Consider the following 13,502-nt stretch of genomic DNA (forward strand, 5'->3'; position numbering starts at 1 on the left):
CAGGCCCTTCGGCCCAACAAGTCCACACCGACCGTCCGAAGGGCGACCCATTCCCTTACATTTACCCTTTCACCTAACATTACGGGACAATTTAGCATGGCCAATTCACCCTAACCTGCACATCCCTGAGCACTATGGGTAATTTAGCATGTCCAATCCACCCTAGCCTGCACATCCCTGAGCACTATGGGTAATTTAGCACGTCCAATCCACCCTAACCTGCACATCCCTGAGCACTATGGGTAACTTAGCATGGCCAATCCACCCTAACCTGCACATCCCTGGGCACTATGGGTAATTTAGCACTGCCAATCCACCCTAACCTGCACATCCCTCAGCACTATGGGTAATTTAGCACGGCCAATTCACCCTAACCTGCACATCCCTGAACACTATGGGTAATTTAGCACGTCCAATGCACCCTAACCTGCACATCCCTGGGCACTATGGGTAATTTAGCACTGCCAATCCACCCTAACCTGCACATCCCTGGGCACTATGGGTAATTTAGCACGGCCAATCCACCCTAACCTGCACATCCCTGGGCACTATGGGTAATTTAGCATGGCCAATCCACCCTAACCTGCACATCCCTGGGCACTATGGGTAATTTAGCACTGCCAATCCACCCTAACCTGCACATCCCTGGGCACTATGGGTAATTTAGCACGTCCAATGCACCCTAACCTGCACATCCCTGGGCACTATGGGTAATTTAGCACTGCCAATCCACCCTAACCTGCACATCCCTGGGCACTATGGGTAATTTAGCACGGCCAATCCACCCTAACCTGCACATCCCTGAGCACTATGGGTAATTTAGCATGGCCAATCCACCGTAACCTGCACATCCCTGAGCACTAAGGGTAATTTAGCACTGCCAATTCACCCTAACCTGCACATCCCTGAGCACTATGGGTAATTTAGCACGGCCAATTCACCCTAACCTGCACATCCCTGGGCACTATGGGTAATTTAGCACGGCCAATCCACCCTAACCTGCACATCTCTGAGCACTATGGGTAATTTAGCACGGCCAATCCACCCTAACCTGCACATCTCTGAGCACTATGGGTAATTTAGCACGGCCAATCCACCCTAACCTGCACATCTCTGAGCACTATGGGTAATTTAGCATGGCCAATCCACCCTAACCTGCACATCCCTGAGCACTATGGGTAATTTAGCATGGCCAATCCACCGTAACCTGCACATCCCTGAGCACTATGGGTAATTTAGCACGGCCAATCCACCCTAACCTGCACATCATTTGGACGAAACCGGAGACATTAGACATTGTCACTTTTTAAATAACTGTACCCTGTAACTATATATTACTGTTTTTGTTGGGGGGGGGGGGGGGGGGTTGGTGGGAGGAGGAAGAGACATTGCCGTTTGAAGAAGGTCAGACACTCTTGACTTTCACCACAACAGGCACCAGACATTGCCCTTTTAAGTGGGACGGACCTGGCAGCATTAGCGGGCGTGGTTACTCTAAGAGGAAGTGAGCCCGCCTCAGCGCTTCAGTTGCACACACAAACAGAAATGTTGTAACTTTCAGGGTGAGACAGAAACTGAAAGAGGGGGAGGGAAGAGAATGAAATGAGGAAGTGGGGAGCGAAATTGCTCCTGAAATCTTGGAGCAGGAGGACCTTTTGGAGGTAACAACCAAGCGGGTTTGAAATGTTTATCCAGGCTGTGGGGTGAACCACTCTTGGGTCTGCCCTCACGCTGAACTGAGGCTGGGCTGCTCCTTCAAAAACACTGCAGCCAGATTTTTTGGCTCAACTGCAACTCGAAAGCTGTCTCCGGCTTCACTGAGAGACCAGGGGGCAAGGCATTGGAGCACAAGCTCTCAACTCTTCCTAGAGACAGAGTCCATGCAGTGAGTTGCTGCTGAACCCTTCCTGACCGCTACCAATGGCCTCCTGGATCACGGTTGCCCTCCGGAGCAAGATTTCCGTCCTCTTCTACTCACCACTGCCTTCCCCGAGCAGCCCCAGGCACTAACAGTACTCTCTGCTGGCTTTCTGCTTGCAGCAGTGGGTTACCTGCAGGGGAGGAGCAGACAACACCTTGGTGTAGCACTCTCCTGCAAAACTGTGCCTCCCAACAGTGGGCCGCCCTCTCGGACAGGGGGTGCCCACCCCGCCAGCGATGCCTGTTGAATAGTGGTGCCCCCTCGGCAATGTCGGTTGGATGATGGGGTAGTGCCTGTTGGACAGTGGGTTGCCCCTTGGGCGGTGCCTGTTGGACGGTGGGCTGCCCCTTTGGGCGGTGCCTATTGGACGGTGGGCTGCCCTTTGGGCGGTGCCTGTTGGACGGTGGGCTGCCCCTTTGGGCGGTGCCTGTTGGACGGTGGGCTGCCCCTTTGGGCGGTGCCTGTTGGACGGTGGGCTGCCTCTTGGCCGATGCCTGTTGGACGGTGGGCTGCCTCTTGGCCGATGCCTGTTGGACGGTGGGCTGCCCCTTTGGGTGGTGCCTGTTGGACGGTGGGCTGCCCCTTTGGGCGGTGCCTGTTGGACGGTGGGCTGCCCCTTTGGGCGGTGCCTGTTGGACGGTGGGCTGCCCCTTTGGGCGGTGCCTGTTGGACGGTGGGCTGCCCCTTTGGGCGGTGCCTGTTGGACGGTGGGCTGCCCCTTTGGGCGGTGCCTGTTGGACGGTGGGCTGCCCCTTTGGGCGGTGCCTGTTGGACGGTGGGCTGCCCCTTTGGGTAGTGCCTGTTGGACGGTGGGCTGCCCCTTTGGGCGGTGCCTGTTGGACGGTGGGCTGCCCCTTGGGCGGTGCCTGTTGGACGGTGGGCTGCCTCCTCAGTGATTATCTCTGGACGGTGGGCTGATGCCCCTCAGATAGGATGGTGCCCCCCTTGGCGATGCCTTTCGAAGAGTGGGCCGATGCTCCTCGGAAAGTGTGGTGTCCCACTGTTGCTGACCTAATTTTTCTCTCTCTCTCACTCTCTCTCTTTGCCCCCAATCCCCAACAGCCGTGTGTCGCCCGAGTAATGGAGCCAGATACGATCGATCACCTTGACGCCCAGCAGAATGGGATGGCGGCGGGCGAGCAGGACGACCACTTTGATGCTCAGGTAGCCTTGGGGACCTCGTCTCATGGCGTGATGACCCTGTGCCATGTTTGTGCCACCTCTCCCAGTTTGCTGGGTTAAGGGGCAGGCAGGATCTATTCACCCCCTGAAACGTTGCCTTCCAGCTGAGTGGGCTGGGATGGTTTAGATTTGGGGGACAGGGTTCAGTCACTGCCTTTACCTGTCTCCTATGAGAGGTCAGAGGAGCGGGAGTAGGCCATTCGGCCCATCAGGACAGCTCTGGTGTGTCCATCCGATAATCCCACAACTGAGTTTCCTGCCCTCTTTTGTTTTTCCCTTCTGACCCTCGATTCCCACACTGGTTCGAAATCAGTATTTTCTTTTTCTTAACCTTGCCAAAATCCCGTGCGACCCAGCCTCAACAGCCCCCCACAGACTCACTCCCCACTGAAAGAGGAGGAGGTGAATTACTTTGGAGACCCAGCTTCGAATGTCACCCTGGCAGATGGCAGCATTTGGAGTAAATAAGTATCTGCAGTTCAGAGTCTATTCACGTTGTTGAGTGTCACGAAAAGCCCACTGGCTCACAAATCCCCTTTCGGGAGGTAAACTGCCAATCTTAACTGGTCTGGCCTCCATGTGACTCCAGACCCCAGGCAATGTGATTGACTCTTAACTGCTATCTGGACAATTGGAGATAGGTAATAAACACTGGCCTAGCCAGAGAGGCCCTCATCGAATGAATAAAGAAAAAAGAAATTCCTCCACATCTTTAGTCTGAAATGTGCCACCCCTTCTTCTGACATTATACCCTCTGATCTGAGACACTCCCACAAGGAGGAGCAAGCTGCCTTGTTATGTCCCCTAAGAATCTTGAATTTACCACCCCTCCATACCTAGTATTTAACCCAGTGATCACTCTACCTGACTCTCTCTCCCAATATGCCTGTTTGTTAGATTAGATTCCCTACAGTGTGGAAACAGGCCCTTCGGCCTAACCAGTCCACACCGACCCTCCGAAGAGTAACCCACCCAGACCAATTTCCCTCTGACTAATGCACCTAACACTAAGGTTAATGTAGCATGGCCAATCCACCCTAACCTGCACACCCCTGAGCACTATGGGTAATTTAGCACAGCCAATCCACCCTAACCTGCACACCCCTGAGCACTATGGGTAATTTAGCATGGCCAATCCACCCTAACCTGCACACCCCTGAGCACTATGGGTAATTTAGCATGGCCAATCCACCCTAACCTGCACATCCCTGAGCACTATAGGTAATTTATCATGGCCAATTCACCCTATCCTGAAAATCTTTGGACTGTGGGAGGAAACCAGAGCAGCCAATGGAATCCCATGCAGACACTGGGAGAATGTGCAAACTCCACACAGACTGTCGTCCGAGACTGGGATCAAATCTGGGACCCTGGTGCTGCAAGGCAGCAGTGTTAACCACTGATCCCAGAATGACGCCCATTACGGTCTGTCTTGCTTGTTATTTCTTGTTCTTTCTGCTCCCTTCCCTCTCTCTGCCTCATCCCCCTTTCCTGGTTTCAAAATTTTAACCCAAATCTCTGCCTGTTTTCCCATCGCTCTTCTCCCCCCGACACTGCTGATTTTGTTTTGTTTGCACTGGGGACAGATTGACGACTTCATGGCCCCCAACCAGGATTACAATGAGGAGGAGGAGGAGCGGAAATATTTCCGCCGAAAACGTCTGGCTGTGGTGAAGAACGTGGTCTCTGCCAGTCTTGGCAGTTCTCTCACCTACGGAGTCTATTTGGGTGAGTTGCGGTCCTTGGGGAGAGCCAGGGGCAGCATGGTGGCTCAGTGGTTAGCTGGGTTCGATCCCCGCACGGGGAGAATGTGCAAACTTCTGAGACCCTGGTGCTGTGAGGCAGCAGTGCTAACCACTGTGCCACCATGCTGCCTACGCACGGAATGTGCACGTGCCATTTCAAAGGGCATGTTCAAGCTACCTACAGTTAACGCCCAATTGTTGGGCCAGTCTCTGGTCGGCTCATTGAGGTCTCGAGAGAGAGAAATGCGAGAGGAGCAGGGTGGGGTCGTGGGGGATGCAAATTCTTGTGAGGAACTGAGGCTGTGACCTCTTCCTTCAGAGGGGCAGTGCTCTCCCCTCAGATCCCCATCCTCCCCTTGTACTTGCATTCACACATGCTTGCTTGCTTTTTTTTTTCCCCCTTCTTTCTCTCTCTTTCTTTGTCCATCCATCACCTGGACACCCCACTCTCAGGCCTGCTGCAGATGCAGCTTATCCTTCATTACGATGAGACCTACCGGGAGGTCAAGTATGGAAACCTGGGGCTTGAGGACATCGACAAGAAGATGCTGATGGGAATAAATGTCACTCCCATTGTTGCCCTCCTCTACACGCCTGTCTTGATCAGGTGAGCTTTGAAGTTTGGAGAGGGGAGAAAAGGTTGCACCCTGACCTTGGAGCGTGGGATCTTTAACGTGCGGCGCGTGATTTTGCGAGGGAGAGGGGTGCATTCCTGCTCTGTCGTGAAGGCAATTCGGTCGTTGTGGGTTGGGGGAGGGGTGATTTGTTGTCAGCGGGAGGGGACGCAAATGGAAGTGTCTCAGGGAAGAGGGAGATCCGACTAACCTCACGTCGCACCTTCCCAGGTTCCTCGGGACCAAGTGGATGATGTTCCTTGCCATCGGGATTTACGCCCTCTTTGTGTCGACCAACTACTGGGAGCGGTATTACACCCTGGTCCCATCAGCCGTCGCCATTGGAGCAGCCATCGTCCCTCTGTGGGCAGCGGTGGGGAACTACATCACAAGGTCTGTCTCCATGGTGACTCATTCTTGATCCCCCGACGCAACTTTAAGGCTGTGGGGGTCCGTGATACAAGGCAATAACCGAGGGAGCCCCGCTGTTTCTGAACTCTTCCTGTGTAGGCCCTGGGACTCTCTAATTTGTACAGTAAAGACAGATAAAGCAAGTGGTCACAGACTTGGCAGATGAAATGTAATGCAGGGAAATGTAGGAGGCAGAGAGTAATAGTGGAAAGACACTTGTTAGACTGGAGACCTGTGACTAGTGGAGTACCTGGGGACTCTGCGTTGGGCTTATTTATGTTTGTTTCCTGATGAAGGGCTTTTGCCCGAAACATCGATTCTCCTGCTCCTCGGATGCTGCCTGACCTGCTGTGCTTTTCCAGCACCACTCTGATCTCTACTCTGGTTTCCAGCATCTGCAGTCCATTTTTACCCTCGTGGGCGGCACGGTGGCACAGTGGTTAGCACTGCTGCCTCACAGCGCCAGGGACCCGGGTTCAATTCCTGCCTCAGGCGACTGACTGTGTGGAGTTTGCACATTCTCCCCGTGTCTGCGTGGGTTTCCTCCGGGTGCTCCGGTTTCCTCCCACAGTCCAAAGATGTGCAGGTCAGGTGAATTGGCCATGCTAAATTGCCCGTAGTGTTAGGTAAGGGGTAAATGTAGGGGTATGGGTGGGTTGCGCTTCGGCAGGCCGGTGTGGACTTGTTGGGCCGAAGGGCCTGTTTCCACACTCCAATGTAATCTGAAAAAAAAAATTATGTTTGTTATCTATATCAATGATTTGGATGAGAACGTATAAGGCACAAATTGGTAAGTTTGCTGATGACCTGAGAATGGCCAGTATCATGGTCAGAAAGGAGGGTTGTCAGAAATTGTAGGGGGGCAGAGAAATGGCAAATATGGTTTAATATAAGCAAGTGTGAGGTCTTGCGTTTTGGAAAGGCAAATCAAAGTAGGAGTTTCATGGTGAATGGTAGGAACTTCAGGAGTGTGGTGGAACAGAGTCCTCTTGAATGTCACGGTTCCCTGTAAGCGGAGTCACAGGTAGACTGGGCAGTGAAGAAGGCTTTTGGCACACTGCCCTTTATCAGTCAGTGCTTTGAATACTGAAGTTGGGAAGATATGTTGCAGTTATACACGACAGTGGTGAGGCTGCACTTGGAGTATTGCATTCAGTTTTGGTTACCTTATTATGGGGAAGTGAGGTGCTAGAAAAAGCACTGCAGGTCAGGCAGCGTTTGAGGAGCAGGAGAGTTGACGGTTCGGGTGAATGATGAAGGGCTTATGCCCGAAATGTCAACACTCCTGCTTCTCAGATGCTGCAGTGCTTTTCCAGCACCACACAATTTTGACTCTGATCTCCAGTATCTGCAGTGGTCAGCTTCTCCTTTTGGTTGCAGGAAGGATGTTATTAAACTGGAAAGAGTGCAGAAGAAATTTGCAAGGATGTTGCCTGGACTCAATAGTCTGAGTTAGAGTCATAGAGATGTACAGCATGGAAACAGACCCTTCGGTCCAACCCGTCCATGCTGACCCAGATATCCCAACCCAATCTAGTCCCACCTGCCAGCACCCGGCCCATATCCCTCCAAACCCTTCCTATTCATATACCCATCCAAATGCCTCTTAAATGTTGCAATTGTACCAGCCTCCACCACTTCCTCTGGCAGTTCATTCCACACATGTACCACCCTCTGCGTGAAAAGGTTGCCCCTTAGGTCTCTTTTATATCTTTCCCCTCTCACCCTAAACATATGCCCTCTAGTTCTGGACTCCCCGACCCCAGGGAAAAGACTTTGTCTATTTATCCTATCCATGCCCCTCATAATTTTGTAAACCTCTAGAAGGTCACCCCTCAGTCTCTGACACTCCAGGGAAAACAGCCCCAGCCTGTTCAGCCTCTCCCTGAAGGTCAAATCCTCCAACCCTGGCAACATCCTTGTAAATCTTTTCTGAACCCTTTTCAAGTTTCACAACATCTTTCCGATAGGAAGGAGACCAGAATTGCACTTAATATTCCAACAGTGGCATAACCAATGTCCTGTACAGCCGCAACATGACCTCCCAACTCCTGTACTCAATACTCTGACCAATAAAGGAAAGCATACCAAATGCCTTCTTCACTATCCTATCTACCTGCAACTCCACTTTCAAGGAGCTATGAACCTGCTCTCCAAGGTCTCTTTGTTCAGCAACACTCCCTCGGACCTTACCATTAAGTGTATAAGTCCTGCTAAGATTTGCTTTCCCAAAATGCAGCACCTTGCTGAATTAAACTCCATCTGCTACTTCTCAGCCCATTGGCCCATCTGGTCCAGATCCTGTTGTAATCGCTGTCCACTACACCTCCAATTTTGGTGTCATCTGCAAACTTACTAACTACACCTCTTATGCTCGCATCCAAATTGTTTATATAAATGACAAAAGGCGGTGGACCCAGCACCGATCCTTGTGGCACTCCACTGGTCACAGGCCTCCAGTCTGAAAAACAACCCTCCACTACCACCCTCTATCTTCTACCTTTGAGCCAGTTCTGTATCCAAATGGCTAGTTCTCCCTGTATTCCATGAGATCTAACCTTGCTAATCAGTCTCCCATTAGATTAGATTCCCTACAGTGGGGAAACTGGCCCTTCGGCCCAACCAGTTCACACCAACCCTCCGAAGAATAACCCATTTCGCTCTGATTAATGCACCTATCCCTACGGGTAATTCAGCATGGCCAATCCACCCGAACCTGTAAATCTTTGGATTGTGGGAGGAAACCGGAGGAAACCCACCCAGACCCGGGGAGAATGTGCAAACTCCACACAGACAGTCGCCCGAGGCTGGAATCGAACCTGGGGAGAGACTGGGCAAGCTAGGCCTTTTGTTTTCAAAAAGACTGAGGAGGACCCAACAGAGTTGTATAAGATCATGAGAGGCACGGATAGGGTGAACGCAAGTCTGTCTTTGTAGAGTTGAACTGCCCATGAGCAGGATTAAATGGTAGAGTGCACTCGATAGGCCTTACTTCCACTCCCAAGTCTTCTGGTCTTTTTTTACCCAGGGTTGGGGAATCGAGGCCTCGAGGGCATCAGTTTAACGTTGGAGGGGAAAGAATAAAAGGGAATTTATGGACAAGTTTTTTTTTTTACACAGAGGAAGGTAGGCAGATGGAATGAGCTGCTAGCACAAGTGGTTGAGGCAGGTACATTTCCAACATTTAAAATTTGGACAAACACATGGATAGGAAAGGAATAGAAACGATTATGAGTCAAGTGCAGCGAAATGGGGTTAGCGCAGATGGACATTTTGTTGGGAATGGGCCAAAGGGGCCTGTTTCCACGCTGTAGGAATCTATGACTCTCTGTGTGAGGTCATGCATTTCAGCAAAAAGGATTCAGGAGCCGAATATGGTTTTGATGGAAAAGGACGACAGAAAGGCATTGGATTAGATTCCCTATAGTGTGGAAACAGGCCCTTTGGCCCAACCAGACCACACCGACCCTCCAGCACGGTGGCACAGTGGTTAGCACTGCTGCCTCACAGCGCCAGAGACCCGGGTTCAATTCCCGCCTCAGGCAAGTGTCTGTGTGGAGTTTGCACATTCTCCCCGTGTCTGCCTGGGTTTCCTCCGGGTGCTCCGGTTTCCTCCCACAGTCCAAAAATGTGCAGGTTAGGGTGAATTGGCCATGCTAAATTGTCCGTACTGATAGCTGAATTGGCCATGCTAAATTGCCCATAGTGTTGGGTGAATTGGCTGTGCTAAATTGCCCGTAGTGTTAGGCGAAGAGTTAGTCTGGGTGGGTTGCTCTTCGAAGGGTTAGCGTGGACTTGTTGGGCCGAAGGGCCTGTTTCCACACTTTAAGTAATCTAATCAGAAAGCTGCAGAAAAGCGGGATTTGGGAGTCCTTGTCTACAAATCTCAAAAAAACAGTCACAACATCCAAGTTCAACCCATAATGGGGAAGGCAAATGGAGTGTTGGATTTTATTTCAAAGGGAATGGAATATAAAAGGAAGACGCTTTTGCTGAAACTGTACGAGACACGAGTCGGACCAGGGCTGGAAGACTAAGATCTGGGTGCCTGATCTTAGGAAAGATAGACCAGCATTGGAGGCAGCCCAGAGGAGGTTCATTCGGCTGGTCCCAGGTATAAGCAGACCCTCTCGTGAGAAGAGGTTGAGTAAGTTGGGCTTGTAGTCACCAGGGTTCAGAAAAATGAGGCAAACATATTGAAACACAAGGCTCTGAGGGACCTGACAGAGTTGATGCTGTAAGATTTGATTCCCCGAAAGAGGGAGGCTAGGACGCAGGGCATGACCTCAGAATAACAAAATACATGTTTTGGGGGCGGCACGGTGGCACTGCTGCCTCACGGCGCCAGAGACCTGGGTCCGGATTCCTCCCTCGGGCAAGTGTCTGTGTGGAGTTTGTACATTCTCCCCGTGTCTGCGTGGGTTTCCTCCGGGTGCTCCGGTTTCCTCCCACAATCCAAAGATGTGCAGGTCAGGTGAATTGGCCATGATAAATTGCCCGTAGTGTTAGGTAATGGGTAAATGTAGGGGTATGGGTAGGTTGCGCTTCGGCGGGGCGGTGTGGACTTGTTGGGCCGAAGGGCCTGTTTCCACACTGTAAGTAATCGAATCGAATCGAATCGAATCGAATCGAATCGAATCGAATCGAATCGAATCGAATCTCATCTCATCTCATCTCATCTTAAATCAAAGATACGGAGGAATTTCTTCCAAGGGGAGAGAGTCAGTGCAGCTCTGGATCTCTGTCGAGCATGGGTCGTTTAACTAGGTCGTTTCAAGGCTGAGAGGGGTGGATTTTTAATCAGGAAGGGGAGAAGGTTGTGGTGGGGGGTGGGGGCCGGGGGGGCGGGGTGGGGGGCGGGGGGGCGGGGGGGGCGGGGTGGGGGGGTGGGGGAGAGGTAAAAGGGCAGGGCAGGTCAAGTCTAACCCCCATGCCGTTCCCATGCTGGCAATGGTTGAGGGTGTCAAAGTCAAGGAAACATTACTTTCAGTCAATAAGAGAAGAGGGGTCCTTGCTCTGCTGTCCCTGTCCCTACAATATCTTCCCAATTTCTACACTCAATGCCCTGAAGGAAGGCTATGTGACAAAATCTGCCTTAATGGCACCCCCTGCCAGGCAAAAGTGAACTGCAAACGCTTGAGATCAGAGCCTAGATTAGTGTGGTGCTGGAAAAGCACAGCAGGTCAGGCAGCATCTGAGGAGCAGGAAAATCGACGTTTCGGTCAAAAACCCCTTCACCAGCCTTCCTGTTCAGGAGTGTGTCCCTGAACCCCAAGGTCCCTCTGTTCCACCTTAAGGCCCTGCTATTCACCGTGAAAATCCGACCTTGATCTGTCCTCGGCATGTTTGATGGGAACAATTTAGTGGGAGCGTTATTCAGTATCAAAACCCTTACTGTCCCGTGGCCTGGCAGTATTTGCCAGAATGAGTCTAATGTGCAGAAGCTTCTGAAAACTGGTGTCAAACATTTTCTCGCTGTTCAGTAATTACTCCATTTATTTCCCTGATAGAATGGCGCAGAAATATTATGAATATGCTAATTACAAAGAGGACCATGTTCTGGAGCAGAAGAAACTGCCAAAAGGAGCATCTTACCAATACGTCATCATCTTCCAGTCTATCTTCTACTTCCTGTTTAACGTAAGTCTTTTTTTCTTTCTTATCCAAAGGGGAAAGTCAGCCAAGATACCTGCTCCTCATCACCGGATCAGGATATCAATCCAGATACAAAAACAGAAATTGTTGGAAAAGCTCTGGCAGCATCCGAGAGGAGAACTCCGAGTTAATGTTTTGCATTTGGTGACCTTTCCTCACCAGACTCGAAACGATAGGGTGGCACGGTGGCACAGTGGTTAGCACTGCTGCCTCACAGCGCCAGAGATCCGGGATCAATTCCCACCTCAGGCGATTGTGTGGAGTTTGCACATTCTCCCCGTGTCTGCGTGGGTTTCCTCCGGGTGCTCCGGTTTCCTCCCACTGTCCAAAGATGTGCAGGTTAGGGGGAATTGGCCAGGCTAAATTGCCCGTAGTGTTAGGTGCATTAGTCAGGGGTAAATGTAGGGGAATGGGTCTTGGGTGGGTTCCTCTTTGGAGGGTCGGTATGGACATGTTGGGCTGAAGGGCCTGTTTCCACACTGTAGGGAATCTAATCTAATCATAACTCTGATTTCTCTTCAGAGAGTCAGAGGGAAATTGAGAAACAAATTTGGAAGGAGATCTCCACTATCTGTAAGAATAATGGGGTAGTTATGGTAGGGGATTTTAACTTTCCAAACATCGACTTGGACTGCCATCGTTTTAAGGGTTTAAATGGAGAGGAATTTGTTAAATGCGTGCAAGAAAATTTTCTGATTCAGTATGTGGATGTACCTATTGGAGAAGGTGCAAAACCCTGACCTACTCTTGGGAAATAAGGCAGGGCAGGTGACTGAGGTCAGTAGGGGAGCACTTTGGGACCAGTGACCATAATTCTATTAGATTTAAAATAGTGATGTAAAAGGATAGACCAGATCTAAAAATTGAAGTTCTAAATTGGAAAATAGCTGGGATTGCTACTTCTCATCACTGTTCTGGTGCCTGCACAGAAAGAGAGAGGAAATCAACCCGGGCTCCTGATCACTATCCTGGTGATCCCTGGAGTGAGGTGAAGTCAGCTCGGGCTCACGCTGCCAAACCTGTGATATTCATTTTGAGAGAGGGGGGAAATCAGCCCGAGATCCTGCTCCTGATCACTGTGTTGTGATCACCGGGCAAGAGAGGGAAGAGGAAACAAAATCCGTATTACTCCTAATCACTGTCCTGGAAACAGACCCTTCGGTCCAACCCGTCCATGCTGACCCAGATATCCCAACCCAATCTAGTCCCACCTGCCAACATCCGGCCCATATCCCTCCAAACCCTTCCTATTCATATACCCATCCAGATGCCTCTTAAATGTTGCAATTGTACCAGCCTCCACCACATCCTCTGGCAGCTCATTCCATACACGTACCACCCTCTGGGTGAAAAAGTTGCCCCTTAAGTCTCTCTTATATCTTTCCACTCTCACCCTAACCCTATGCCCCTCTAGTTCTGGACTCCCCCACCCCAAGGAAAAGACTTTGTCTATTTACCCTATCCATGCCCCTCATAATTTTATAAACCTCTATAAGGTCACCCCTCAGCCTCCGATGCTCCAGGGAAAACAGCCCAGCAGGTTCAGCGTCTCCCTATAGCTCGAATCCTCCAACCCTGGCAACATCCTTGTAAATCTTTTCTGAGCCCTTTCAAGTTTCACAACATCGAGAGAGAAGGAGACAAAATCAGACAAAATTACTCTTCCTCCCAGTCTGAGGGGTGACCTTATAGAGGTTTACGAAATTGAGGAGCATGGATAGGATAAATAGACGAAGTCTTTTCCCTGGGGTCAGAGAGTCCAGAACTAGAGGGCATAAGTTTAGGGTGAGAGGGGAAAGATATAAAAGAGACCTAAGGGGCAACTGTTTGACACAGAGGGTGGTATGGGTATGGAATGAGCTGCCAGAGGAAGTGGTGGAGGCTTTTGGATGGGTATATGAATAGGAAGGGTTTGGAGGGATATGGACTGGCAGGTGGGACGAGATTGGGTTGGGATATCTGGTCGGCATGGAC

The 13,502-nt window shown here is 50.9% G+C and overlaps 1 protein-coding gene across 1 annotated transcript; it reads left to right on the forward strand.

The window, feature by feature from the left end:
- Positions 1–1,494: 1,494 nt before the first annotated feature.
- On the forward strand, positions 1,495–11,729 carry LOC140459573 (protein unc-93 homolog B1-like). The gene is made up of 6 exons (XM_072553819.1): positions 1,495–1,661; positions 2,984–3,085; positions 4,690–4,831; positions 5,302–5,455; positions 5,694–5,855; positions 11,384–11,729. Exons 2-6 carry the CDS (start codon positions 3,002–3,004, stop codon positions 11,727–11,729), a joined length of 888 nt encoding a protein of 295 aa, XP_072409920.1. The 5' UTR covers positions 1,495–1,661; positions 2,984–3,001.
- The last annotated feature ends 1,773 nt before the right edge of the window (positions 11,730–13,502 follow it).

This window comes from Chiloscyllium punctatum, chromosome 35 (assembly GCF_047496795.1).
Source record: "Chiloscyllium punctatum isolate Juve2018m chromosome 35, sChiPun1.3, whole genome shotgun sequence".
In the NCBI taxonomy this organism is placed as follows: domain Eukaryota; kingdom Metazoa; phylum Chordata; class Chondrichthyes; order Orectolobiformes; family Hemiscylliidae; genus Chiloscyllium; species Chiloscyllium punctatum.

Bases quoted from the DNA above. Each gene is read 5' to 3' on its own strand.
- LOC140459573 (XM_072553819.1), top strand. From the start codon at position 3,002: ATGGAGCCAGATACGATCGATCACCTTGACGCCCAGCAGAATGGGATG. The intron at 3,086-4,689 runs GTAGCCTTGGGG...CACTGGGGACAG, and splicing joins ACGACCACTTTGATGCTCAG to ATTGACGACTTCATGGCCCC. The intron at 5,856-11,383 runs GTCTGTCTCCAT...TTTCCCTGATAG, and splicing joins GTGGGGAACTACATCACAAG to AATGGCGCAGAAATATTATG.